Source organism: Prorops nasuta, unplaced genomic scaffold (genome assembly GCF_024137725.1).
Source record: "Prorops nasuta isolate Cenicafe-Biocafe unplaced genomic scaffold, Cenicafe_Pnas_1.2 PNAS00003, whole genome shotgun sequence".
In the NCBI taxonomy this organism is placed as follows: Eukaryota; Metazoa; Arthropoda; class Insecta; order Hymenoptera; family Bethylidae; genus Prorops; species Prorops nasuta.
The window spans coordinates 7,053,290-7,080,221 of record NW_027116800.1 but is presented as its reverse complement, the minus strand read 5'-3'; the positions used below and the strand labels follow the sequence as shown (position 1 = coordinate 7,080,221).

The window sequence follows — 26,932 nt, the reverse complement described above, 5'->3', positions numbered from 1 at the left end:
AGATTAATCATTCTACATCCTCTATTATAAATGATGAACCTCATGTAAAATATATTATTGTCTTCCAAACATATTTATTGTCGCGTGTGCCGTGTAGCACTTTGATATATAAGTATGTATAAGCTGTGTTTTATTTAACTACACTTTTAATACTTTCTACACTTTCCGTATTTCTGTCTTTGTCGATTGTATAAGTTGACACGTTAAAAAGTGCACAAAGTGTAAAAAGTGTAGCAACATTTTGCTAAATAAAACCCAGCTATAATAACCAAATAACAAAGGACTTATTGAATGAAAAATTGTATGTATATTTCCATGAGTGTATATAATTTTATTTATTACCATCTATTAAAAAAATAAGCTAATGCATACAAAAATATGGACGGAGAGGTTCCATTTAAAAAATTCAAGATGACTTTCGCATATATAAGCTTCAAATGACCTTTTAAAGTTCAAACCAATAATTGTTATGTCCCTGATTAATTAATAACTTTTATCTGAAAATTTTTTTTCCAAAGCGTTTATCTTGCCAACATTTTTGGACGTCGCGGTTAAAAGTTTCAACTGTCCTCTGTAATACTCTGTATGTTATTTGTAGTTCTACCCAAAATCATCGCTTGGCCAGAGGGCGCTATTAACAAATCAATCGGATAAATCTGACTAATGACTATACATACATACATACTATGTATTGACTAATTTGACTATTCGCACAAATCGCATTTCGCATTCGCACTTCGCAGTTCGCATAGATACACAGACAATACAGACCAATACAGACTAGAGCGCGTTGAGTCAGTTACGTTTCTGTGCTCCGAGTATTTATTATACATACTCTATTAATAATACTCGATAGTGCCAATATTTGTCTTATTCCGCGCCGCTTGCGCCTCGTCGTCTTAACAAAATAACGATTTTTGTTGTTGGTCGTTAACTGTATTTTAACAATATTGAAAATTATCGGTAAGAAATTGGAAAATAACCCCACGGTACTACGGTCCCTATCGTCCCTATATATGTGTATATACCTACATACCTGCTACTACTGCCTCTCTGTTTCGACTGATTCCAAGATTTTTTAAGGCTTTCAATATTTTAATTGATTCAAAAACATTTAGAATAGTATTTTTGAACACATCAACTGAGTAGAGCTGAATATTGCTGATTATTTGGTTTATGTTAATTATGTTGCTTACTACAAAATAAATAGGATTAGTGAAACCAATAATTTTACAACCTTACATAATTTTTTTACTAATTATTGAGTTATAATATAACATCTACATAAAGCATCAGTCATTTGTCAAACCTGAAGATTTATTTTATGTTAAAACCCAGTGCTAAATGTTAAATAAATAAGAATGATGAAAAATAATTAAATTTTGAGTGCTACAAAATTTTAATTTTTCTAATTTAGAGGAAGCTTTGAAGATTGTTTAATGGGTATTCCAAAGCGAAAACATAGCTCTAGATTAATAACTAACATTAAAATAGCTGGTTTTGCTGGAACAATAGGATTTATGCTGACACTCATATATTTTTATCCTGTATATTTTCAAACAGAATATTACAGTAGGTCCATATTTAATTATTGTTAAAGTAATTAACTTTCAATTTATGTTATATGAATATTATTTTTTCAGAGGATGTTAGGAAATATGTCAATGAGCGATTACCAGAAGACAAAAGAATTATGCCAAAGTAAAGTTTATCAATATACATATGTACACAAAAGAATAGATGTATATAACAGGAACAATATTTTTAATTCTCAAAGTTAATAGTTTCTTACTTTACATTATAAATAGAATTTAATAAATCAATACAATACATATTTATAATTTTCTCAAACTCTGGAAGAACTATTGAATATATAAAAATAAATATGAATTTCTTTGCTTAAGGCCTTATCCTTTTCATACTGACTTTAACGCGTATTGTAAATATAACAAGCTTTCAAGCTCTCAATTTTCCATAAAGACTGAGTGACATGGTTTGCCTTAAAAATCAGTATCATCACATACATCAAGAAACACATCAAAGACTTCTCGATTACAATTTCCATCAGTATTAAAAACATATTTGTGAAATGTTCCGTCCATGCACACAGCTGAAATAAAAAAAAAAATAATTTTATCTTTATTTACTGAATAAGACTTTTGAGTTTACTAAATTGAGAGATTATTTACACAAAGAAATTATAATAAATGTGTAAATAATATTAAAATATTTGTATAAAAATGTATTTATACACGACCATTGCCATATATAGCAAATGTAGTGTATTTTCAATTAATACATTTATAAAACAGTCAATATACCTATGACAGAACTTTTTGTACCAAAGGCACAAACACAAGCACATTCTGGTGGTACAGTAAAGGTGGCTAAAGCCCACTGGCTTTCAATATAGGTCCCTATAAATCCCATTTTGGAAAAGCTGAAATATTCTTTTTTTATGAAAATAGATATAGATTTGACAACCAATTTTAGAGATTTTTTAATGTGAGTAAACTTACGTAGATCTTCTATTTAAATGAGTATCTTTAAGAGCAAATATATGTACTGTTCCTTTATCACTTGATGCACATAAAAAATCAGAATCTCTACTGAAAGTTATGCTATGAAACACAAAATATTATACTTTAGTAAATAACACTTTTTTAATATAACCATAACAGAAATATTATACCAGTAAAGTGTTGCAGGATCTGCTCCTCTTCTTAATTCAATAAGGAGCTGTTTGCGTATACTGTCCCAGACACGTATCAATGTTCCTTGAACTGATGCTGTTGCAACCATTGTCCCGTTTCCATTAACTGCAAGGCATGCCAATGCACCCTAATAAAGTTTTACATAATTTTGAAAGTGTTATGCTTTCTATGTAATTTTAATAACTGGATATACCTGATGAGCCGAAAGAGTCATTGGAGCACTGGAGCTTCCAGATTCTGTTGAACTGAGATCTACAAGCTGAACACTGCCAGTTTTGTGTCCTGGAAATGCTAATAATTGTCTTTGTGCAGTAGCTAAAGTAGATACTTCCACTAGTCCCTTAGGGTTTTCTCTAGTTTCCAATGTTATCAGCCTTCTTGTTGGTTGAGGAAAAGAGAAAACATGTACTTCTCTTTGAAGAGCAACAATCAATCTGAAAAATGTACCAGCATTGCAAATATATTTTTTGTATACTTACATTTGAAGTATTCTTGCCAAAAGTAACCTTACTTATCTTTACGTAATCTGACTGCCTTAACTGCACTGGTAAAAGTGATTTCAAGCACAAATTTTTTAATTAAATCATCATAAATTAAAACAGTATTTTCTGCAAATTTTGGTCTTGCACCACCTCCAACAATAGCAATTAAATTGGTTCTCCAAAGCATTTCTCCAATGACAATGCTGCCTACAAGGTGATTTTCTAAATGTGCCTTTTCAACCAATGGTTCAACATTATAAACTCTTAAACCAGATTCCATACAGCATGTAAAACATCCTAGAGAAAAACCAATTGCATGCAATGATATTATGATTATTGGTCCTTTAAATTGATATAACTTAATCAAAATTACCTTGATCTTGGTTAAATCTTAAGTTGTATATACCTCTGTTACCAGCCATTCTAACTGTTTAGAATTTTAAACAGCTTGAGTAAATCTTATACTTTAAGTTAACTATTATATATTAAGAGAAATATATATTTAGCTACATAGTTTAATCCATTATTTACAACTATGAATTAACAACGCTATATAATATATATGGTGACAGTGACTGAATTACATGTGCGATTTTGCATTTAATTATGGACCTCTATTCTTTCTATGACTTTGGACTAACACATTGCTTGATCCTAACAATTACTTTTTTTATAGTTCACTAATAAATTAATTGACTCCAAGCCCGTTTTGTATGCTACAAAATATTCTATTTTATATGAACTGTAAACTCTTGTTAGTCTACGATATACTTATTTTTGTTATGGCAGAAACTATAGTAGAGCTACAGTTTGTGTGTAAAAATTGGTCAAATTATTAATCTTACTTTTTATTTCGTTTACAGGACTGTAGTTATGAAAATAAAACTTCATGAAATTGTTTATTTTGTATTGAATTACTAAGAAATCACAGAATAAAAATTTATATTCATGATCTGATTCATAAAAATGTCATTCTGACTTTAGTGGTTGTCAATAGGAGTCAATTGTATGTATATGTTACATACGGATTGTATACGTAGTATATACCAGTAAATACATATTACATCTGTATTGGTATAGAATACTATATGTGTATAATGTATAATAATGATAATAACAATGAGTCATTGATAAGATTGAACAAGACAATAGCATAGCATAGCATTTGGATGTTAAGAAGCCAGTGCCAATTATTTTCGCGCTATTTTTGTGAATGAAAAATGTGAAAAACATGAATTCTGAAGATCGAAATAAAATTGATTGTCACTGTGATGAGATAGTTGCTTTGATAAATATGAGAATTTTATGGCCTAAGCTACTGGAAAATGAAATTTATTACAGGGACGACGTTAACATTTTCACTTGGAGCGTAAGTTTAATAACAATATTTAACCTCTCAAAAATATATAACAAGTTGGTAATAATGTTTTGTTTTTAGAAAAACTTATCCAGTAAGAATACGATTAAAGATATAATTTTAACCATCAAAACAAGAGGACCAAATGCATTTAAAAATTTCTTACTAAGCTTGAGACAAACCAATCATCAAGTTGTAGCAGACATTTTAGAAGGGACTCTTACTAACAATGACCGAGCTGTACTTCATGAACTTTCAAACAATGATATGAACATGCAAAAAAAGCCAGAGTTACCTATAAATGAAAAGCAAGAAAGCAAGAATGATGCTGCTCCTGGTATGGAAGAGAATGCATTTTCAGATACTTATGAGTACGTAATTTATATTAATGATAAATCTTTAAAATTTATACATTGGTCAATACACAGTAAAGAGAAAATAATTTTTTTTTAGACATGACAATTATCACGCTGTTATACAGCACACTGAAGAGGTGTTGAAAATTAATGTTAAAAAATCTACTCAATTCCTAGATGGACCTGACTATATAAATATTTTACGCTACCCAATGAGAAGTAATCCACGTGGCTTAGTTTTAATTATCTCAAATATCCATTATGTAGATCAAGAACCAAGAATGTCAGCAGTATTTGACGAACATAATTTAAGACTACTATTCGAACAAATGGGTTTTAAAGTTATCACTTATCGGGACTTAAAAGCAAATGTAAGTGTTAATTATAGTTAATTAATATAATTTAACAAAAAAACCTAACATTTTTTAAATACTCCTTTTCTCGTAAGGAAATCCGAGAAGCACTCTATCAATTTTCACGGTTGAAAGAATTGCATAGAGTGGATTCTTGCTTTGTCATAATTACCAGTCATGGTAAGGAAGGAGATGAGAAAGTATGGGATACAGAAATACAGGCTGTAGATTGTCACAAGTCTGGTGAAAGAGACTATAAAAAGATTTATTGTTCAGATGTATATAATTATTTCACTGCTGAAGCCTGTCCAAATTTAGCTGGAAAACCAAAAGCATTTTTTTTTCAGATTTGTAGGTATGTAGAGAACAACTTACTCAAATGTTAATGTTGCTATTTGTCAAAAGGAAAAACTTAATTTCAGGGGAAAAGCCAAACAAAAAACAATACAAAAAAATAGAAGCTCAACCGATACCATAGAGTATTCAACCAAAAATCTCTATCCAAACGTTCCTTCCACTCGTAATTATACGGACATGATCGTTGCTCATTCTACACTGCCTGGCCATGTTTCATTTCGTGATACAGAAGTTGGTAGCTGGTTTATTCAAATCTTATGCGAAGTACTTATGAATCATGCGCATAAGGAGCATTTACAAGATTTACTAAATATGGTAATTGCAATAGCGAATCGTTGTAAATAAAATGACATTTTACATCATACATCTTTTCACAGGTTGATCAACGTTTAGAAAAAATGAGTACTATTGATGAGGAGTGCCAAACTTTAGTCGTTACTTCGTACGGTTTCAGTAAACACTGCTATTTGAATCCCGGTTTATTTGAGGAGTGAGACTTAAATTATTGCTCCAAAATTGAATATTTTTCATCCTTTACTATATGCGGCATGTAACTATCTCAACTATAATCAATTTACACATTCAATCATATAAATTCATGAAGAATTATAATTACTAAAATAACATGCAATCTTACTTTAAATCATTATTTAAGAAGTATTTAAAAACCAAGAATCTTTTCATCAGTGCTGTTACCTATTATTTTGTAAACTTGTTATATTATATTTTATGAATAAATTTTATACTTGTTTATAAATAACTTTTTCTCTATACAAATTAGTATCTTATAATAATTATCAATTTATTAATAAATAATATACAAGGTTACCACTAAAAGTACATCAGAGCGCGGATGTAAAAACTCACACTTATGTCGGTAACAATCAGAGATAACTTTATTTTCACGGAATCTTTTCGAAGCCCCTACCTATTGGCATTCTAAAAAGTTTAGAAAAAAATTGACATATTAGTTCTGAGGATAAGTTAACTCTACGTTCTCGTACTCTAATACGCCTTCAATGATAAACCTTGTATAATAATAGATTAAAGAAAAGATGCAAAAGCACTTCCATTAAATCCTGTATTTCTCGATTCAATTATAATATGTATGCAGACAGAATATTACGTTTCATATCGATGTTCTTAAAATGTTACGTATAAGTACTGTCAAACTAATGAATTATTCGGCTCCGGAACGTTCTAAAAAATATTGAGTGATTCATCATGAAAACTCTTAAGATACTTAAGATGCAACAATAATGCAATTACATACTATCTACAGAATTAAAATCATGTAGCCTATATGAAAAGCTTTTATTAATTTTTTATAGTACCATAACTGTTAATCGATAAAATAAGGGATGATCGAGATGATTATCTAATGAGAATTTCTCAAGTTATGTTTAATACTCAGTATTTTTCATGATTAATGTTCTCTTGGTTTCTGTAATGTTCAATAGTTACACAAAAGTTGTGCGAATTGCTTTAGTAGAGAGATTGCGCGTTGGAAGAGCGCGGTAGTTTAATTTTCTCTATATTTTTAATTACGAGATCGTGGAGGGAACAGTAGCGATTACGAATTTCGCATAAGACCAACCAAAGACTTATATACTCCTTCTCGTCCAAATCTTGAACGGCTCTTCGGTAATCGATGATATGTGGATATTTGGCGACTTTACTAATTATTTTCCCCCTTGACATAAAATACCTGATGCAAAAAAACATCTTTAAAATTTAGATCAAACACTTTTATTACATACAAATTTTACCTTGAAATCTGATCAAAAAATGATGCTGCTTCACTTTCGACTGACTGGATCTCAGCTAGCGTATCCTCTTGAATGGAAACTCCAAAATTATTTCCATCTTCTATTTTTGGAATTAATATTGAAATCCACATTTTAAGCTAAAAATAAATATAATTATTAAATAGTTTAATGTTTAAATTAAATTCTATTAAAATAATTTGTTTAAAACTTACTAAGTTTGAATCTTCAAGTAATTGTCTGATGTATGGTTTTACTATATAAATGAGTTCGCATAAAGATGTATTACAAGGTACTGGACCACTAGGAAGTGCCATTACTTTGGTTCCACTTTCTTCTTCTATACTATTTTCAACCTTGGCCTTTTTCCTGGCTGGCTCTTCTTCGGAATGATTAATGACTATGGCACTTGGAATGGGTATATTTAATGTTTGATGAACATCTGACAATTTGCGATTGCAGAATAGTGGAGTTTCCAATAGCTCATTTAACTTAACAATTTTTTCAGGAAAGCCTTTTATTAAAAGCTGTTCAGCCTATAAGTTCAAAAGCTCATGAAATTTAAACAAGCAGAATACATATTATGCTTGTTAACGAAGAAATTACCTTTGTTTTAAGGGTATCCTTATATTCTTTAACCTGCAAGGCATACTTTAAAGTTTAAATAATTTAATAAACATTGATTAAAAGAATACAACAAAATTAAGATTTATTTATAAACATAACAAGTTTACACCAAGCAGTGAGAAACACTATTAGGGTGCTAGAATTAAATCTTTTTAAATAATAATTGACATATTAATCTCAAGTTCTGTAACCGTCTAGGTGTTATTTTTCAATGAAAAAATGTACAGTAATGATATTGTTACAGTAGAAATAATAGGACACTGCTCCTTTTTTACATTAGATCAACCATTTAGCGCTATTAAATGTAGAAAAAAGAATTAAAAATTATATTTCATCGTCATCTTATGAATATAAGGAGTTTAATTATACAGGTACCAATTAAATGAAAAGGCTATAAACAATTGTATTGAGGTTATGGAATCCGTTATTGGACCATCACCACGCAGCTGTACCACATTAGACTTTAAATAAAAGAGAAAACATGAGCGATTCAATAATATATCTCTCACGATTTTGTATTTGCTGAAACTATTTTTATTAAAGCTGTAAAAAACTTGTCATCGAAGTAAATTGAAAAGTGAAAGAGTGAAGCATAAATGTGACCAGTAAGCCGGGAAAAGGATAACATTAACCTCGAAATCAAACACAAGTACCAAATCGACGATTGTTCCATTATTTCGCGTGCCGGATAACGAAAACTATGAAATTGATTAAATCTTAACTTTTATTACCTTTTGAGCAGTTGTTTCCGCCATTGTATTACAATTTGTAATACAAAAACTTTATAAAATACAATAAAAGATTTTCTGTTGAAGCGTGCAACTTCAAACAGGAAGTTAAGTCGAACTGAACTGGGCTTTTCTTTGACGAGTTGGATACTTGGGGCACTTGGGCTAGGATTGAGAATCGGGAGCCCCTGCGACCTGCGTGAGAAAAGAGTGTGCACTGTGCAGTCTAGTGGCGTCACTGTTAGGCGCGCACGAGCGAATCGAGCGGGCGTAAGGCCGCACTAGTCAGTCAGTCTAGTCACTACTGGTCGCTAATACGCAAACGACTTGGGGTCGGCAGGGTCTAGCCCTGCTTACCTACTAATATTACTCTTCTGGTATTTGTTAGTTGCTACCAGTTGCTACCTGCCCGAATGCCGTTGGGAAAAACGGATTGGATTTACGAGAGGTTCATATGCATTAGGTCTAGGATATTGAGCATCCACAGGAAGTGCTATAAGAATTGAAATTACGAAACAAACAAAATAAAGCAAAGCGAAAACTAAGGCTCTAATTTTTATTTGTGTGATCTTTCGCACTTCTTTCTTTTGAAAATCCTTATAACATATTTTCCGTTAGATAACAAAATTCTTAAGCAATTAAAAAATTCGTTAGTCTGTTCTTTTGTATGTAGATCTAAATTAAACATTCGTACACGCACGATCGCCATTCGCGCACTAATACGCTAGTATTCTTCTTTTATACATAAAATATTTGCACAGACTAGAAGTAGGGTAGAGCAATAGTGGACCAGTGGCTTTCGTGCGCACAATAATTTTCATTTGGTCTATCCTAATGGTATGAAGAAAATGCATTCAAGATTCAAGAACTTTTTTTTCAGATTATTCATAGATATACGTACTTAATTTTTATGAGTTAGTAGTAAAAACAATGCCGGACCAGAAATGATCAGAGGTATGAGCGAGAATTTCCAAACGTATGAATTAATTTTAGTATTTATTACTTACAAAATATTAACTATTAGTAATTACAGAGTCTGCAAGATTACACGGCAATCGAGCGTCAAGCGCTTTCAGCTATTTTCATTCTTTTTCATTATGCTTCGCTCAAGTTGTTTCAAATCGGACAGGAAGAAAAGATAATTGATCGCTCATTCGAATGACAATAACTAACTGTTAAAGACAGTAATAATTGTATTAGATTTAGCTTTTATAAATACATATTAAATAAGGCTAGGTGAGTTTCTTTGCTTTCTGGTAAAGCGTGTCGACTACTTTTCCCATGCTGTGTATCGTGTCTAATGCAATTTCGTAGGTCTTATCACGCGGGGTATCTTCAAAAACGATGAGAACGCCTTCTCCTTGATCAAGAACACCTCTTAGTTTTTTATCTAGGATCATTTGAGACAGTTTTTTTTCTACTTGAGCAAGTGGCAAGGATATGCATGACGCAATATGGGCGACCTAAATTAAAATATTATCGACTTAATAAAATATTTTTACATGGCTTCTCTTTCCACATAATTTATTTATCAGGATACGTACTTGTACACGTGAATAAGGCTCAACCAGTCTGCACAAATTTTGTTCAAGCATGGCATCATATAAGGACCCAAGATGTGCTCGAACAATTACATCATCTTCTAGCTCTTGACGATATTGCTTAACGGCAGCCTGAAAGTCAGCTAGTGAGCGCTTGTGACTAGCATCAGCCACCGCACGCATAGCATCCAAATCTCGGCCAGCATACTTCACTGCTAATTTGCCTGACATGATTGATCCTACATCCTCTGGTGTACGCAACATGATTTTTGACAATAACATGTATTTCAATGCTGTTAAAGCTTTCGGATTCTCAACACTGTCATACCTACAAGCATAATTCTCTTAAATAAAATTATTCTATCATAGCATTTTGCAAGGTGAATTTAAATAGTATTAAAACAAAACTGAATACCCTTCAAAAGCTTCATAAAAGTATGAATAAGCAGTCTTGAAATCTCTTTCATCAGCTGCATGTAGGATTCCAGATTGCAAATCTAATGCAGCTTGCATTTTTGGTGGGCAGTATATTGCATTAGCTGTTGTTCTAGCACTGGTGAGAGCTGCTCTTGCTTTTGACAAATTACTTAAAGCATGATATGTCTTGCTCTCTAAAAGTTGAACTTCGACCAATAATTGTTTATCGTCAAGTTTTTTTAATTCTTTAAGGAGAGCAGAACCCAATTGTAATGCTTCACTAAACATGCCAGTGTCAAAATAAAGTGCTATCAAACGAGCCTCTAAAGATTGCCTTAAAAATGTCCTACGTTCCTCCTTTGCCCATTCTATACATTCTTTACACAGTTGTACCTGAAGAGAAAGACTAATTGTTTATCGAGAGTACAATTTAAGAATAATTTCTGGTATCGTTAGAAGTTACCTCTATTCCTATTCCAGCTTCAAGATCTAAGAAGAAGTCTACCAGTGATCTCACAAGTTTCGCAGCCTTGGCTTTGCTGATAAGGCTGAGAAAAGGTCTAGTTGCTTTGATAAGCTCTGCCAATTCCTTGGCTTTACCTTCTTTCTTATAAAGCTCGCCCAAATGCAGAATCCCTTGTTCCTTAACTCGAATGTTATCCTCGTCATCCTCCGTAATTCCGATGCTCGGATCTGATACGATTTCGTTTAACAAGTTAATTCCTTCGATACGATTTGTCATCGAGACCGCCTGCGCTCTTTCAAACAACATTGCACCGGCCATCTCCTGTTATTCCCAATGTTCTAAAACACCAATTTAGTTTTCGCAGCTTTAAGAGAGTCGAAAAATGAATCGACCACGTTAATGAATTGACAAAAATTTTCCAAACTTTGACGGTTTTCTAGTCAGTGTAAGAGTTTTGCGTGTGACTTTCACACGCTTCTTACTTTTCACGAAGAACAATTCCCTCACCTCGTTCGTTTTCTGTTTTGTCACTCTTTCCACTGCGCTCGCTTGATCCCCGGAACCACAAAACTCGTGTCATGCTACAACCCGAGTCAAATGAGAACAGCAACAGCGCGCGCAACAGAACCTACGCGCATAGTCAGTAATGCCCCGCGCTTTCCTAAAGCATTTGAATTTGTTCTTTCGCACGCGTCCTCACTCTATAATTAATTAAAAAAGTTAAATAATATAAATGGCGTTATTTTTCTACACATTGTATCTTTCTCCTCCACTTTGTTATTTAACTTCTTTCTTCATAAATGTTGCAAATAATAAAAACAAGCAATATTAAAGCAAATTAAAGAAACCACAACAAAAATGTACACAAAGCTAAGCGAGCGAAAGTTGATAAACGAGAAATCCGTCTTATCAATTTCATTACTGACAGTACTGGTGGTTGAAAGGGGTAAAAAGAGAAAAGAGAAAAATCTTTCTTGTAAAATTTTTTAATTTTATTATTCATAAAAGTCATGATTATGGTCAAAATTTGTTGTAGCTTAATCTAAACAGATAGGTTGAGCGAAACGTGGAATATGCGATTTTTGTAAGCGAGTTGTCAGGAGCGATCTTCGAGCGATTAAAGTTCGGCGTTCGATCGTTCTTGGCAAATCGATTTTAATCATAATTTAAGCCCTAACAAGGTTTTCGACACGAGACTGTAAAATTTTCGCTGTCAACTATGCGATATTGGATATTTTTGTAGCTTCCAAAATCTAATTCTCTCATTTCGTTGACATGATCGTAAATTTTCTTGATTACTGGTGGAAAGGACGGACAGCTAGCTGCTGCTGCAATTTCGTCATAGTAGGCCCACTGTCTTTCTTTGAATTTATTGATATGTCTTTCCTAAAAAAAAACATGTATGATATTAATAATATAATAAGACACTATACATGGTTGCATTCCGTTTCATGCATATCCAGACATAGAGTGCTGAAATTCTATAGTAAACTTAAAATAAATTATATACTTCATACGACCTAATATATTAAAAAAAAAAAAAAAAAAAAAACAATTTGAGCAAAATCTTACAGGGATTCCCTGAGCAAGCAGAGACTGTTTTTCAGCATCGTACTCCTCTCGCATTTGTTCGGGGGATGGCAAGTTGACGCGACCTTCAAGAATAGCCAGGATGTACTGCGCTTGGATATGAAACATCGGGAAGGGAATGACGATGCCTGGAAGGCCCATGAGGAAGAAATTGGGCTGATCAATGTGTACGAGGTGCTTATACATGGGCTCTACGTGATTCTCTTCGGTGCGTAACTCGACTTTAGGCGACATGAAGGGGTACGTGAATTTATATCCAGTGCAGTATATGAAATTATCGATTTCAGCCGAAGTGCCGTCCTTGAAGTAGAAAATATTTCCATTTATAGACTCGACACCTGCTCTCTGTTCCACGTTCGATGCCATTTTCGAGTCGATCGGCTTCGGCTGATTATGGCTCAGATACACCTGAAGGAGAAATCTCGCGATATTTATCAACAAACAAAACTCGTTTCTCTTCTCACTACTCGTATGCCTCTTTATATTACCTTCTCCGCATACTCGGAGACTTCGATGGCAATGTCGATGCCGGACCAAGAAGCTCCGAGGATGCAAACTCGTTTCCCAGCGTAAACCTCTGGAATTCTGTATTGATGACTGTGGATGCTTTTACCCGGGAAAGTTTCGATTCCTGGTATATACGGTATATGACCAACTGTGTAGTGACCGTTGGCCAGAACTACAGCGTCGAAAACTTTCGTCACCTCTTCCCTCGATTCTAGGTCTTCATAGGTTATCGACCAAATCGTCTGGCCGTTCTTCAGCACTTCCGGTTCAACGTATTTTACAATCGTGTGCAGCTGGAAGAATCGTGCGATGAGATACAAGATCGAATCATGAATAATAATAACTCAGTTAGCAATAAGATTTTTCCTTGGTCCCATTTCATGACGGTAAAAAATAGTTGTTCTTAAAACTCTGAAGCCCTCGAAAATGTCTTAGAAATGTAGAAAACATTACGAAAAAAATGTTCTTTGCTAGCAATAAAATGGAACTCCAAAACTGTTCTGAAAGAATTCTTCGTGCTAACTGTGGGTAGTACACGAGTATATATACAATATATATAAGAAAGGGACGCGTCTAACCTTGATGTGAGCATACAAATTGAAATGTTTCGCATAATCAAACAGGTACTGTCTGATAACACTGTGATGAGCAAAGGAAGCTCCATTGGGGTCTTCGAAAGGGAAATCCGGAATCTGCATGATTTCCTTCGGCAGATTCGTTCTGAAAGAGATCATAGACACGAGTTGTGAGTAAGCCGCGAAGATTCAGTCACGTGTGGTTTTTTTCACTCCCCTCCCCCCGCCCCATCTCTGCCTTTCTTATAAAGCGGAACAGATGACCGGAGAACCACACGAGATGAGATAGATCGTTCACTGGAAAAGTCACAAAGTGTATCTAATGTCTCGACAGAGTTTATCTGTTTTGCTCTCTTATAACGGATAATCGAAGGAGGCTACTTTGTATAACATGCTGAATATACAAAATTTCTCGATAGATATATTATTAGTATCGTTACATCGCGAAGAGAATCCAAGTAACTTACCTAAGATTTTTGTACATGCTGCTGTGAATCGGGAGGCAGTACTTGTCGTGTTCGGTTTCATCCGTGTAGAGCCATGTGCCACCCACCTGGCCGCTCTGTTCGAAAATTGTGAGGCTATAATTTTCAGGTTTGGCTGACACGTGACGTCCAACGATCAGTCCAGCCACTCCGGCACCGACAATGGCCACCCTAGTCTTGCTACTCGGCATCCTACTCGATCAAACGAGCTCGCTCGTGTCTCTTCAACCAGGATCAAAATTCCAGAAGAAGCTGAAATATTTGGCTGCAAGTTTTTTGTTTATTTTGCAGTAGCAGCCAATGGTTGAGCTCGAAGGATCGTTCGTTTCTCGATGGAGTGCCGTTGCAGAGCAGGTCCAGCTTAATGTCGAGGAGATCGAAGATTCTGGCGGTTCGCGTTTTGTCTAGCAGGTTGCAGCAGGGTGTGCTGACTCGATTGGTTGATGTGTTATTTTCGTGTTCAGGAGCGTGCGTCGTCGATCATAGAGAGACAACTAGCCACCTCGAGGATTTCCCGTCAACTGTGTAGATACTGCACTCTGGTAACGTGATATGTTTCAACCATTGGGTCCCCTTCCCCCCTCCCTTCTCTAACCCAGTGTCTCTGACGAAATCTTGCGAAGCATGAAATCACACTTCCCCTTCGCTATTGCTTTCGTCGAAAGACTAATCTTACAGGGATGAAAGACGTCTTCGTCTCGCGATAAACTTTCTTCTCTTCTCACTCGATTATGTTCCTTCTTCGATGTATTACATATGAGAAATACTTCTCGAAAGATTATTGTTTTTTTGTGTGTTTATATTAAAACGTGCCGAGCGATTCGCCTTCTTCAGTATATTACATTGGAGGAGGAGGAGGAGGAGGAGGAGGAGGAGGATGCGCCAATTGGGATCTTCGTCGACAAGGTTATTGGAGTAATTGAAAAATTAAAGAAAGGGGGAATTAAAAAACAGTAACGACGGAAGAAACGAGCGGTAGCCGGTAGCAAGAAAATGTTGCATGTGTGTAATATCTCTTTTGCTTCTGGCGGTTCGCTCGATACTCGTCGACCCGCTTTTCCAATCACGAGGAAATACACTTCACTTTCCGCAAATATATTTATCTCTAATAATAACGTTGCACAACGTTTGCTCAATTATTTTAGCCAGTTCCCGCAAGAAAAACCATTCCAACGTAATATCTGTTACATGCTATATGGCCTATATGAATTTAATGAAAATTCCTTAAATAGTATATACATTCGCGCAGTGTTATATTAGAACAGCGATACTACATTTTTATCGCGTCGCTCATTGGTAATATTATCTAATATAAATATATGCTCCACCTGGGTGATTTCGTTAAAATTGATTTCTCTGCAAGATATACTATATTATTATATTTTATTTAATTAATATATATATAACCAACGGAAGAATTTTTTATCTAATCTCGTACAGTCCAATTAAAACGAACTTTAAACATAGTAATAAAGTTTTATCCTTTATAAATGTATAGTATAAATCACGATTTTAATCAAATTTAAGCAATTAATTGGAGTTTATCTTAGTGTAACGACAGATGATGAAATTTTTTCATTACATGCAGTATTATATTATTTTTGTCAACAACTTTATTACGTTTACGTTAGTAAAATGTATTATGTGTATGTTTATAATCAAAGCAAGAATATATTGCAAAATATTGTTTTTGGATCAGTTGTTTAGTCTAAGGGGGTTCACGCAAAGCGCATCCGTGCAGAGGATGTTCGAAAAGTCTAGAAACCGTATAGAATCAAAATAATACGTATTATTTTATTGCGCTGTGAAATAATTTTTATGCTCATTTTAAACAATCTAAGGAGCTTAATCATATCAGAACATTTTTAAGCAATTGACCGATTAAAATGTAAATCTATAAATTAATATATATTATATACGTGCGTGTATTTTCAAATTTGTTTTTTATAAAATAGTTTGTTTCCAAATTAATACATGTTTAAGATACTCGGTGATTTAATTATTTTATTATGCTTCTGGAAATTAGCACCCTTTTTATTGTTCCATTCTTGAACATACCGAAAAGCTGGTTTTTGAACATAACCAGGGTTCTAGCGGTTCCAGCAGCGGGTCCAGCAAGGGATGAGAGTGAGAGGGGCGTGAGGAGGGGGGAATATACACCAACGCACACGTCGCACACGCAACACACATGTCATTTTGTTTGTTTACCTCAGCTCTCTTAGACCAATGCGTACATACTACAATTTGACAGGTCCTTAAACAAGGTTTCCTTAATTAATGGAAACATGGAAAAATACGAGGTTTTGAGACAAGTGGGCGAAGGTTCGTTTGGCCAAGTTTACAAAGCTAGAAAACGTGCCGATGGAGAGATTGTAGCGTTCAAAGTGATCAGAAAGGTGAGGTTATGTCTCTAATAATTTGTTCATCGTTTATTTTCACAAAGTTATCTATTTATAAGCTTATACTCCTAGAGGGGCAGATCATTGAAAGAGCTAAAAAGCCTCAGGCAGGAATGTGAAATTCAGAGACATCTGCATCATCCCAATATAGTACAGATGCTAGATGCATTTGAGACTGAGAATGAATTAGTCGTTGTTACCGAATATGCGGACAAGGAACTTTATGAAATAATTGGCAAAGCAGGACGTTTGATAGAGGAGAGAGCACGAGTGATTGCATGTGATTTAGTCTCTGCCCTTTATTATTTACATTCTAATAGAGTTTTGCACAGGTTAGTAAATTAACATTTTGTTTTTCTGTAATTTTCCTAAACGCAACTTTCTTCATTTTCATTATATCTTTGAAGGGATTTGAAACCTCAAAATGTGCTTCTTGAAGCAAATGGTGTTGCTAAATTATGCGATTTTGGATTTGCCAGAAGTATGAGTACTGGAACGCATGTACTTACTTCGATTAAAGGTACACCATTGTACATGGCCCCAGAATTAATAGAAGAATGTCCTTATGATCACAATGCTGATTTATGGCGAGTAATAGAAATAATAATTGAATATATGTAGAAGCTAGATAGACACATTTTTTTAATTATGGCAATGTGTAGGTCTCTAGGTTGTATTGTTTACGAGCTCTTAGTGGGTTCCCCGCCATTCCAAACTACCTCAATCTTGCACTTGGTCAGACTGATAAGATTTGAAGCAATTAAGTGGCCAGATTATATATCTCAAGATTGTAAAAGTTTTCTTCAGGGATTATTGCAAAAAGATCCATCTCATAGATTAACTTGGCCAGCTTTGCTGGAGCATCCTTTCGTGAAAGACAGAATTATAGTGGTAGATGCAGGCGTTGCCACTCCATTTACAACTCCATTATCAGCCAGTCAGGCAATGGCTAAGCAGCAACAATTGCAGAGTCTGGCAATGCGGTCTACAAATCATTCAAAGTAGTTCAATGCTAATAATTTTTTGATTAAAATTGGGGAAGATAAATTATGGATGCACAAATAATACATTAAATAATTTTTTAGGGTTTTAGAGAAAGCGGTTCACAGGATTCAAGAACAAGAAAGAAAGATACGCGAGCATCATCGAACCTACATGACCCAGTCCAGATACCCAATGAGTCACCGATATTGTCACTACGGAATGAATTATGCCAACCTAAGACATAGTGAACCACCAAGTGGAACAGAATCCAGTGGTAGTGTCGATGTGCTACTCGGAAACCTGAGTCTCAGAGCTTCATTAAGAAGTGATTTACTAGCAGCTGATCATGCTCTATGTCAGAATGATTGTCAAAATATCATACGTCCTCCGGATAATTATCATTTTTACAATAATCCTCCACAGATAGCGCGCGGAGTTAACGTCAATGAAGCCCAACAGCAAAAGGATTGCGAGAATAACGATAATGAGAGCAATCCAAGAAAGACCATAATTTCCTCAGACTTGGAAGTTTTGGACGATCATGAAAATTTAATGGATGATAAACGAGCGAGACATCCCGATTGGAACTTGAGCAGCATCGAAAGGCCGATAGAGAACGAGGAATGGCTTGCTTTTCTGCAAAGATCCATGGAGGAAGTTATGGAAGGTGAAATTGGATCTTTGGAACAGGAGAATTGTGTTTCTGTTTTTGTATCTCCTTTGAGAAATCCAGCAGCAGATTGTCGCGTCGTCGAGTACGTAACGTGTTTACTATCTTTACCCTTAGTGATTCCCGCGGCAAAGGAGAACCTTGAGAAAGTAGAAGGAGTTTATCTGGATGTACGTGTCGTGCCAAATTTGGTTTATGCGATAAAACTGTTGATGTCGGAACGGATCGAGAATGAATTTAGCAATGCAAGCTCTACTAATTCCGGTACCAGGCAAGCCTCGACCTTATCCGCCGACGAGCTTCAAGCTTTAGAGTGCGTCACTCTATTATTGTGCAGATTAGTCCACAACGACGAGCAGTTTCTCACTCAATTCTGCGATGCTATTTACATCGTCAACGGAGTTCCGTTTCTCCAGCAATTACTGACCTTGGAAAAGAGAAAAGCCAGGATAGTAATCGATCTCTTAGCGATTTTGAATTGCATTTTGAGGTCTCAGCCGGAGAACGCTGAATTGGTGGAAAGAGTAGTGTTCTCAAGGACCAATGGTTCGCTCCAATAATAATAATTAATCGTTCTCATTTTTCTTTATTTTTATCGCTTAAGAGATAATTTGTTTTATTGCTTTAGGATTGGTGGAACAGCTGGGAAAATTTCTTACGCACAGAATGGCAACATTGAGAGCGAGGTCGTGCAGCCTCGTGAGACTCCTCGGGAGGTTCAGTTGTAGAGCTCTTCAACAAATTTGGGGACCCAACCTGAAAAATTATATCGAGAAACTAACGTTAGACGACGACGAAAATGTGAGATTGGTGCGTATGCTACTGAAATAAATTACAAGGCGTACATTTATTTTGTAAGACACAATTCTCTTCACATTCTCTGTCTCTCTCCCTCTCCCTAGCATCTAGGTGATTGAGATAAATGATTTTAATTTTTTACAGACTGCAAGGGCTGCAATAGCTGAGCTCAAGCAACTCGCTTATTATAATCAATAAATTGGACCGACTTGAAAAATATGGATGTATATAGATTTTTTATTTTTACAAGAAATATATTTATACTGTTTGATGGAGCGACGAATAAACTCAAGTGTTTATGTATCTGTATTTAATTGTTAACCGAAAAACCATTCAAAGGGCGAACTCTCCGAAGACGAACTGCTTTCCGTGGGTTCCTTCATTTGGCATTCATCCTTGTACATCCCTTGCACTTTCATTACATCTTTCTCGCTCAAGCCCTCTCGTTGGCCCAACTTGACTTTTTCCTTCTGCAATTAAAAACCATTGGTTTAATCTTCATTGCTGGCCCGTTTCTTCGCTGCAATCAAGAATTAACAAACAACAAACCTTTGGTGTAATAGTAGGCTCCCCATTCTTTGAGAAAGCATGAGAACTATAGTGCATCACACTTTTGTAATCGTATCCCACTCCGTAATCGGTCACTGTACGATTATCATATTTATTGAAGTTATGTTCCCTACCTGTGAGTAACAATTGAAAGGTGATTATCTACACGAATCATGAATATTCCCTATCCCTCTAAGAAAGAGCGTAGTAAATAACGCGTATGCATTGTATAAGTACCAAATTTGATATTTTGCCACAATATGGTGACCCATTCATCCCTGTCTGCGGCACTCTGTTGATGGAAGAATCCCAAGGCGTGCATCATCTCATGAATGACCACTCCGTGGTGAACGCATCCTGGATTCTGCAGATTCAGCAATTGTCCTTCACCGTGTCGTCCCACCAAGGACCAACAACCAGAATTTTTCGACTGTATCTTCACGTAATCCTGATCGGTCTCCTTGTAAGGCCTGAAACGCAAACAAGTCTTGTTGTGGTACTCCATGAAGGCTCCTTCGATGATTTTTATATCCTCCTGATCTGAGACCAATGATTTATCGATTAATGAAGCACACACACACACACACACAAACACAGATTGCTAAATAACTTTTTTTCGAACACCTTACCAAAATCATCCTCCACTATGTAATAAGGGACGACACCTCCGTGCCATCTCATAGTAGAATCAAGTACTCCATTTTTCTCATAATGAGGACTTTCAGGATGTATCATGATGTCTCCTTCGTAAAGTCCGCTCAACTCCCAGATGTACCGTGGATCATTTTCCGCAATGGACATTATTTCTTTGGCTGAAGAGGAGAATTTTCATTGCTGAAGAGTTATTCAGAAAAATAATTGCACTAAAAATGTGTTACCAATTGCTTCATGGTCGTAGTCCTCGCTGAAAACCCCGACGAATCTTGGGTCAGGAGGCACGGGCCTTCCATGCGGTCCTTTATGAGTAATCGCTGGAGAGGTCGAGGCAAAACAAATCACCGATAAATAGATTATCGATTGAGCCGCAAGCAACGTGTAAATCATTTTGTCGTAGCTTTAGAAATGCATAACTGTCGAAAGAAGCTCTTCCTTTTATAATGGGGAAAAAAGATAATAAGTTGTTAGTAGGGATGGTACCATAGCGATATGCTAAGCAATTTCTTATCTTTCTTTCTTAATAGAAACGAGCCTGAAATATCAATGGAAAATGGAAAAATGTAACAGAAACTTGAATGGAAGCTCCATTCGATTTCGATGCGTTAATAGCGATAACAATAATAATATAATACTTCTCGATGGAGAATCCTTGAATTGGTCGGTAAGAAATTAGAATTGTGTTCCCGATCGAAAGTATTTTTATAGAAAAATGTCGGGCGTCCTTCTTTTCGTTTACGTGCTCCCTTTACTTATCAATCCGAGAAGATAGTCTCGAACGCTGTTGGAATAAAATCGGAGCTTTCGCGATAACGAGAGTTAAACGTTAGCCCTGTCATAGCATATATATATATATATATATATATAATAACCTAAAATTCAAGGTGAAATGCATTGGAGGAGATTGGAAAAAGTTTGAAGGGAATAAATTGATTTTGGAGAGGAAAAGAAAAGAGGGCGAGGGGGGAAAATGAGAAAATATAAAAAGAGGTACGTGTGTATACCAAAGAGGGGGAGGGGGGAGGGGATTTCGAATGTGGGTCAAAACGTTTCGGCAGCAGTCGGCCTGTTCGCCCGTGTAATTTCGAATTAAGCATACATCATGCCTTTCCCTGCCTATAATGGTATACTCTACTAATTTCCTTCCCATCTCGAACGACTCTCTTAAAAGTGACGCTTATTCTAATGGGAAAGAACGAGAGAGACGCGCTGCAAGAGTAATATGGGTTTTTGATAGGCGCCCGCGGAAAAAGATTAGACGGTTAGATACGGATTAAAGTCGGATTGCCTAAGGAAAGAAAGGCGAAAAAGTGATGCTCGCGCTGGACGGGTGCGGTTCTTACAAGTCCGGTTAGAATTTAGGCTACGAGGAGCTCCTACCGAATCTGGAACGCGACGGTCATTGGCCCCTTACCGTGCGCCTGCGATTCTCTGCCTTCGAAATTTTCGGCTTTGATGCTACTTCACAGCTGCCAAACACAAAAAATAAACATCAACATTTAAACGAAAAAAACATAACAAAGAGAAAAAAAGCTAGAGCTCCACTACTTTACATCTCGAGGTAGTTACCACTTAGTTGCACACTCTGTACATATATATATCAACAAAGTTTTACAATCCTATATCTGTAAAATTTCAATCCCAGCCCTGTTTCTCCAAGAAATTCATTGACCCTGGATCTCAGGCTCTTTCTCTTTCCCTCGAACCATTTGAAATCTCGTTCTCTCTTTTACGACCGATTTCTAACGTTCGCATAGTTTTTCAAAGTTTCTTGGAAGCGGATTGGTAGCGATTTTAATTGGACAAGGGGATCACTCGTATTTCTTCGAAAGGGACGGAAGGACGGACGGAAGGAAGGAAGGAAGGAAGGAAGGAAGGAAGGAAGGAAGGAAGACGGGGTAAGTGCTTGAACCAGTGACCCACACTCTGGATACGCGAGAGAGAACAAGTCACCTCAGCACTCGACCAAACTATATAGGTATTACGGCTTTGGAGCTCTCAGGTCAATAACCTCCGCTACATCTTTCATCTCTCCAACACACATCACTGCATTGTTCGTTCCTAATTTCCTTTCCACCTTTGCCAAACATAATTTCTCTCTCTCTCTCTCCTTAGACGTTTTATATATATATATATATATAGCTCATGGCCCCTCCCCTTGGAACCAAAAAGTTTTAAGATATCTCGATTGTTGCGGTATATAGGCATGCAAAAACAGATCGAATTCTGTAAGGACGAGTTACTTTTTTGAGCAGTGAAGCCGTTATTCAGCTCTGTGTGTAATCTTTTCTTTCTTCGTTGGTCGTGTGTGTATGCGTGTGGCGACTTTCTTTGGATGTGTACCACGTACGTACGTGGTAAGTGCATGTATATAGGTGGTTCTCCTTGTGGAAGCGTGCGAGAAGGCCTCGGAGAGGAGAAGAATAAATGGGTGGAGGGGGGAGGGGTTGGGGGGTTGCCCGATCGACTCGGTCATATACCTGTGAGAGTGAAAGTGTTCGAAGCGTGTTCTCACGTGCGTGCGTGTGTGCGTACCGCCGCAAATTCAGAGCACGCATTACCACTTACCAACCCAAATCGAATTTTTTCCAGCGTGCAGCAGTCTTTTGTTTTGAAACTTCTGCACAGAGTATTTTTAATGTTTTTATCTCCGTGCTTCTTAATTCTTTCTTTGCTTGAGAAGGCAAAGAGAGGAAGAAGGATTCTTGCTTGACGCGTACAATAGGAAAATAATTGTCTGCGACGGAAAGTAACGAGAGTCACTGGAATCCACCGTGTTCTATCGTAATTCTCGTCTTGGATAAAACTGTGTTTTTTTTTATTTTCTCTCTCTTTTCCGGAACAGCACCCGCCTACTTATTTATGCCGTGACATAAATCCAGATTGGCGATCCTCGTATAAATATATATATATATATATATATATATATATGTATAAATGAATCCGAGAGACCACTCGCACAATCTCTATTTCTCGCTTAAATTTGCAATTTTGATTTACAAAGAGGATAATATATTTGAGACAGTTGGCGAAGGAAGGAGGGCGAGGTTGAGCACCCGTTCTCGTCATGATTAACAGTCTCATAAATAAGTTTGGGTGTAAGTCGGTGATTGGCCGTTGGATTTCGTGCGGTCGGGTTCTTCATTATCATAAATTCGCGTTAGAAACTTGCTTGATAGACAATATGGCATATGGCACGGTAGTGTCGCATGCCAATGGGCCGGGAAAGCTTGGACTTTCGAGTACGTCGACCCTCGATGACCCGGAGCAACCGAGTAAATGTTGCCCGTCCTTTCTACCGAGGCGAGGTTGCACCGAGGAACCACTGAATTTTCAGACGGCATATTATTAATATATTTGCCAATTTTTTCCTCTCCTCCGGTTGACGTCAGACCCCGAACGAATCAACCGACGACGAAGCGTCCCGTCTAAAAAACAAATTTTTATTCGAAAAACCGAGAAGCATTAATTACACGCAGACCGACTACCTATATATATATATATATATATAAATAAAAGAAGAAAGAAGGAAAATAAGAAAGAAGATCGATGGTATCGAATACATTCGGTCACGTGTTTTGAAATAACGAAAATTTCGAGAGCGTTATTTCTCGCGGCTGACGTCAGTGACGAGGCTCGTCGTGGATGCAGAATGAAGGAGCATGGCAGGTTTATCGAAAAATGAGTATAAGAGCAATAAAGGCGTGTAAACGGTCGACGTCGGAGAGCAGATCGGGCGCGGATCTGTCTTCTTTCACGGGGCAACGAACTCGATGGCTGCTGTCACTCCGCGGCGGCGCTCTCCAGGCATTTATTCGAAGCGGAGAAACCGATATCGATCAGCGATCCGGTCAACGGTTTTACTGCGTGAATAACGATACGAAAAAAGGAGAGGAGGAAAGAAATGGTCCGATAGCTCCCCGTGGGACAAAGATCGTGCACGAGTAGTGGGCTCGGTGTCTGTCTGTCGCGCCTCGTCGATATAACGAGGAGGCGTTTAAGTAGGTGGATCACCGAGTTCTGTGCTGTGTATCGCTGTGTGCACGGTGACGAAAGCCGGAGGGATGCATATCGTGCAAATTCCTTCAGGCCTGTTGAAACGTGAGAAGGAGCGCAGCCTGATAAAACCAATCTCTTATAGGCTGCTCCATATAGTATACCTATATATATACTATATACACAAGGATGAGGAGAGCTGACACGCCGCAACCAGAGGCAAAGATGAGCCATCAACCATGAGCCTTGATAAAAATTGTGCTATTGGGCCGTTGACACGTTGTCTTACTTCGAGCAATGCACTGTAATCGCAGAAACGTCCATGAGACCGTTCCTCCGTCGACGAGCAATTTCCATTTGGATTTCCAAAAAAAATCTCCTTCAAACTGCTTCTTAAAACTTTTGCACATATATGTATACAAGAATAAGGAAATTCATAGGCCAAAATAGACAAACGAACTATCAACCGCATATATCGATGAAAATTGTGTTATCGAGTCGTTGATATACGTTGTCTTATGTTTCGAGCAATGCATCGTAATCGCAGAATCGTCGACGAACAATCTTCATTCTTTTGGAGTTGCAAAATCTCCTCGAAGCTGCTTCCCAAGGCTTTTGTGTATATAAATAAAAGATGAAGAAATTGACAGGCAAAAATAGCCAAATGAAGTATATTAACAAAAATTATAACGCTGTTGACTCGTTGTCTTACTTGGAGCATAGCGCACTGTAACACCGCAACTTGGATAAACTATTCATCCGTCAACGGACAATCTCCGCTTGAATTTCCAAAATCTCCCGAGAACTGGTTCCTAACGCTTCGGTGTATATATTTATAAATATACGTATACAGTATACCTATATATATCGTTTGTGAAAATAGCGCGTATCGACGCGCGAAATTAGCATTTAACAGAGAAGAGAAAGTCGCAAAGTTTATCGAGCAGCTGGCGGGCCAGATTGGGCCGAATCTCTCACGAGAGCTCTCTCGATTCTCCATTCTGAATTTTCGTGAAAACTCTGAGAGGAAGGAGGGCACGGTGATTCGTATATATATATATATATATATATATCGTTAAAAATGTCTACAATATACAATAAAAAATAATAAGAGCAGAGAGAGAGAGAGAGAGAGAGCGAGACAGAGTATTAGTATATCAGTGGAGCAAGAAATCCGCGTAGAGGACGGAAGCGAGTGAAAGACTGGATAAGAATTGGAGTTGTTTATTTATCGATGCTCGTGCTGTCTGACAAAGAGCGGGGGAGTCGGACTCGGCGATCTGACCGATAGCAGCTGGAACTGGGTTATCAGAACGCAGCTCTCCTTGGACCGGTTACGCTTCATCCTCCCCCACCTCCACCTCTTTCTCCCCTTCCCACCTCCCCCCACTGCCAGTCCTCATCCTCCATCTCTTGCATTCTCCAGCAAGAGTAGCAGCATCGACAGCAGCAGCAACTAAAGGCCGGTTAGGTTCGTCAACGTACGCGCAAATGCACGCATTATTCTCGATATCCCACACAGCATCCTGCGTAAGAGGATCGTTGATAATGCAAGGGGGTGCGTATGCACGCGTACGCATGTGGCATGCAATCGCGCTTATATGTATATATATATGTGTGTGTGTGTATATATATATATATATATAGACTACTGCATCGCAGGTAAGCTTGGAAAGTTCGTCGATCCGTGGCGTGCGAGGAGAAACGGCGACTACCGAAGGAAAAGGACCCCAACCTTGATAACTGGATCCAGCCAATGACCCCGGTCGTTCGTTGCCCCGTAGGTCGATACCTACCTCGTGCAGGGTTTAGAATTCATACCTTCGCGTCTACCACACATCTACACGGAGCATGGCGTTCCTCCTCCTCCTCCTCCTCCTCCTGTTCTTCTTCTTGCAGACAATCTCTTCGTGAAAATCCACGAAAATCTCGTTAAAGATGGTATATGGTGTATTCTTGCGTGTATTTGTATTATATATATGTATATATACTATGTATAGGTGTGGAGGATAAAATTGGAGACGATACGTGGCAAGGAATGGAGAATGGCGTCTGGGAGAAGCTACGTGAGAGAAGCGAGATGCAAATTTAATGCCTCTAGTGACCTTTGTCGGTCGTTGCACGTCCAGTCCGATAGCTAAGTGACCATTGCACCCAGGTCCGTCCGTGCCGAACCAACACCTGCATACCACAGCTCGAACCTTCGCGCTCGAAATTCGAATATTCTCTTTCTCTCTCTCTCCTTCTTGGTCGAGGAGAGTAAAAGAACGAGAGGATTAAAAAAGTGAAGAAAAGGTAGATTTTATCGTGATATCTGTGCGCAACGTCTAGACGATTCTGCTTGCGTCAGACAACGATGGCTCACCCTTTCGTGGAATGGCACGTTCCTGTGTGTATATATATAGTACGTGCATATGCATGCAAACTGCATGCACTGGTATAAGAATGATCGTTCGAGGTATACAAAATAAATAAATGATGAGAGAATAGCGGAAGAAGAAAAGGAAGGAAAAGAATAGGAGAAGAAGAAGAAGAAGAAGCAGAGAGGTAGAGGCTGCGTA

General features: G+C 37.0%; 7 protein-coding genes and 1 long non-coding RNA gene across 10 annotated transcripts; 3 read left to right on the top strand and 5 right to left on the bottom strand.

Moving 5' to 3' along the window:
• The first annotated feature begins 669 nt into the window (after nt 1-669).
• LOC136785619 (uncharacterized) lies at nt 670-1,903 on the top strand. The gene is made up of 3 exons (XR_010824694.1): nt 670-963; nt 1,418-1,572; nt 1,644-1,903. It is a non-coding gene; the product is annotated as an uncharacterized lncRNA (long non-coding RNA).
• A 68-nt stretch (nt 1,904-1,971) lies between these two features.
• Nucleotides 1,972-4,029, bottom strand: LOC136785617 (WD repeat domain phosphoinositide-interacting protein 4-like). Its single transcript, XM_066746769.1, has 7 exons — nt 3,570-4,029; nt 3,226-3,493; nt 2,908-3,148; nt 2,693-2,841; nt 2,520-2,621; nt 2,322-2,440; nt 1,972-2,110 (listed from the first exon to the last, which is right to left on the bottom strand). Exons 1-7 carry the CDS (start codon nt 3,616-3,618, stop codon nt 2,001-2,003), a joined length of 1,038 nt encoding a protein of 345 aa, XP_066602866.1. The 5' UTR covers nt 3,619-4,029; the 3' UTR covers nt 1,972-2,000.
• Nucleotides 4,030-4,343: 314 nt separating this feature from the next.
• Nucleotides 4,344-6,894, top strand: LOC136785822 (caspase-3-like). The gene is made up of 6 exons (XM_066747106.1): nt 4,344-4,565; nt 4,635-4,924; nt 5,007-5,280; nt 5,358-5,617; nt 5,685-5,934; nt 5,997-6,894. The coding sequence occupies exons 1-6, from the start codon at nt 4,410-4,412 to the stop codon at nt 6,111-6,113; spliced, it is 1,347 nt and encodes a 448-aa protein (XP_066603203.1). The 5' UTR covers nt 4,344-4,409; the 3' UTR covers nt 6,114-6,894.
• Nucleotides 6,466-9,075, bottom strand: REG (proteasome regulator gamma). 2 transcript variants are annotated; one of them, XM_066747109.1, is made up of 5 exons: nt 8,744-9,075; nt 7,992-8,036; nt 7,601-7,921; nt 7,389-7,525; nt 6,466-7,327 (listed from the first exon to the last, which is right to left on the bottom strand). In XM_066747109.1, exons 1-5 carry the CDS (start codon nt 8,765-8,767, stop codon nt 7,105-7,107), a joined length of 750 nt encoding a protein of 249 aa, XP_066603206.1. In that variant the 5' UTR covers nt 8,768-9,075; the 3' UTR covers nt 6,466-7,104. The 2 variants fall into 2 exon arrangements, with proteins under 2 accessions (XP_066603206.1, XP_066603207.1); XM_066747110.1 differs by having other exon boundaries at nt 7,992-8,024; nt 8,744-9,049.
• Nucleotides 9,076-9,717: 642 nt separating this feature from the next.
• On the bottom strand, nt 9,718-11,710 carry Rpn6 (regulatory particle non-ATPase 6). Of its 2 annotated transcripts, XM_066747108.1 has the most exons (5): nt 11,672-11,696; nt 11,162-11,502; nt 10,697-11,091; nt 10,285-10,609; nt 9,718-10,203 (listed from the first exon to the last, which is right to left on the bottom strand). In XM_066747108.1, exons 2-5 carry the CDS (start codon nt 11,480-11,482, stop codon nt 9,973-9,975), a joined length of 1,272 nt encoding a protein of 423 aa, XP_066603205.1. In that variant the 5' UTR covers nt 11,483-11,502; nt 11,672-11,696; the 3' UTR covers nt 9,718-9,972. The 2 variants fall into 2 exon arrangements, with proteins under 2 accessions (XP_066603205.1, XP_066603204.1); XM_066747107.1 differs by having other exon boundaries at nt 11,162-11,710.
• Nucleotides 11,711-12,149: 439 nt separating this feature from the next.
• LOC136785726 (uncharacterized) lies at nt 12,150-14,973 on the bottom strand. Its single transcript, XM_066746960.1, has 5 exons — nt 14,304-14,973; nt 13,840-13,981; nt 13,243-13,554; nt 12,737-13,162; nt 12,150-12,550 (listed from the first exon to the last, which is right to left on the bottom strand). Exons 1-5 carry the CDS (start codon nt 14,510-14,512, stop codon nt 12,338-12,340), a joined length of 1,302 nt encoding a protein of 433 aa, XP_066603057.1. The 5' UTR covers nt 14,513-14,973; the 3' UTR covers nt 12,150-12,337.
• Nucleotides 14,974-15,401: 428 nt separating this feature from the next.
• Nucleotides 15,402-20,765, bottom strand: LOC136784482 (seminal metalloprotease 1). The gene is made up of 6 exons (XM_066745149.1): nt 20,600-20,765; nt 20,351-20,533; nt 19,959-20,261; nt 19,722-19,855; nt 19,519-19,642; nt 15,402-15,502 (listed from the first exon to the last, which is right to left on the bottom strand). The coding sequence occupies exons 1-6, from the start codon at nt 20,763-20,765 to the stop codon at nt 15,402-15,404; spliced, it is 1,011 nt and encodes a 336-aa protein (XP_066601246.1).
• Nucleotides 16,439-19,457, top strand: fu (STKc_STK36 domain-containing protein fused). The gene is made up of 7 exons (XM_066746834.1): nt 16,439-16,717; nt 16,793-17,052; nt 17,128-17,307; nt 17,383-17,721; nt 17,806-18,920; nt 19,003-19,184; nt 19,317-19,457. The coding sequence occupies exons 1-7, from the start codon at nt 16,607-16,609 to the stop codon at nt 19,368-19,370; spliced, it is 2,241 nt and encodes a 746-aa protein (XP_066602931.1). The 5' UTR covers nt 16,439-16,606; the 3' UTR covers nt 19,371-19,457.
• Nucleotides 20,766-26,932: the final 6,167 nt, after the last annotated feature.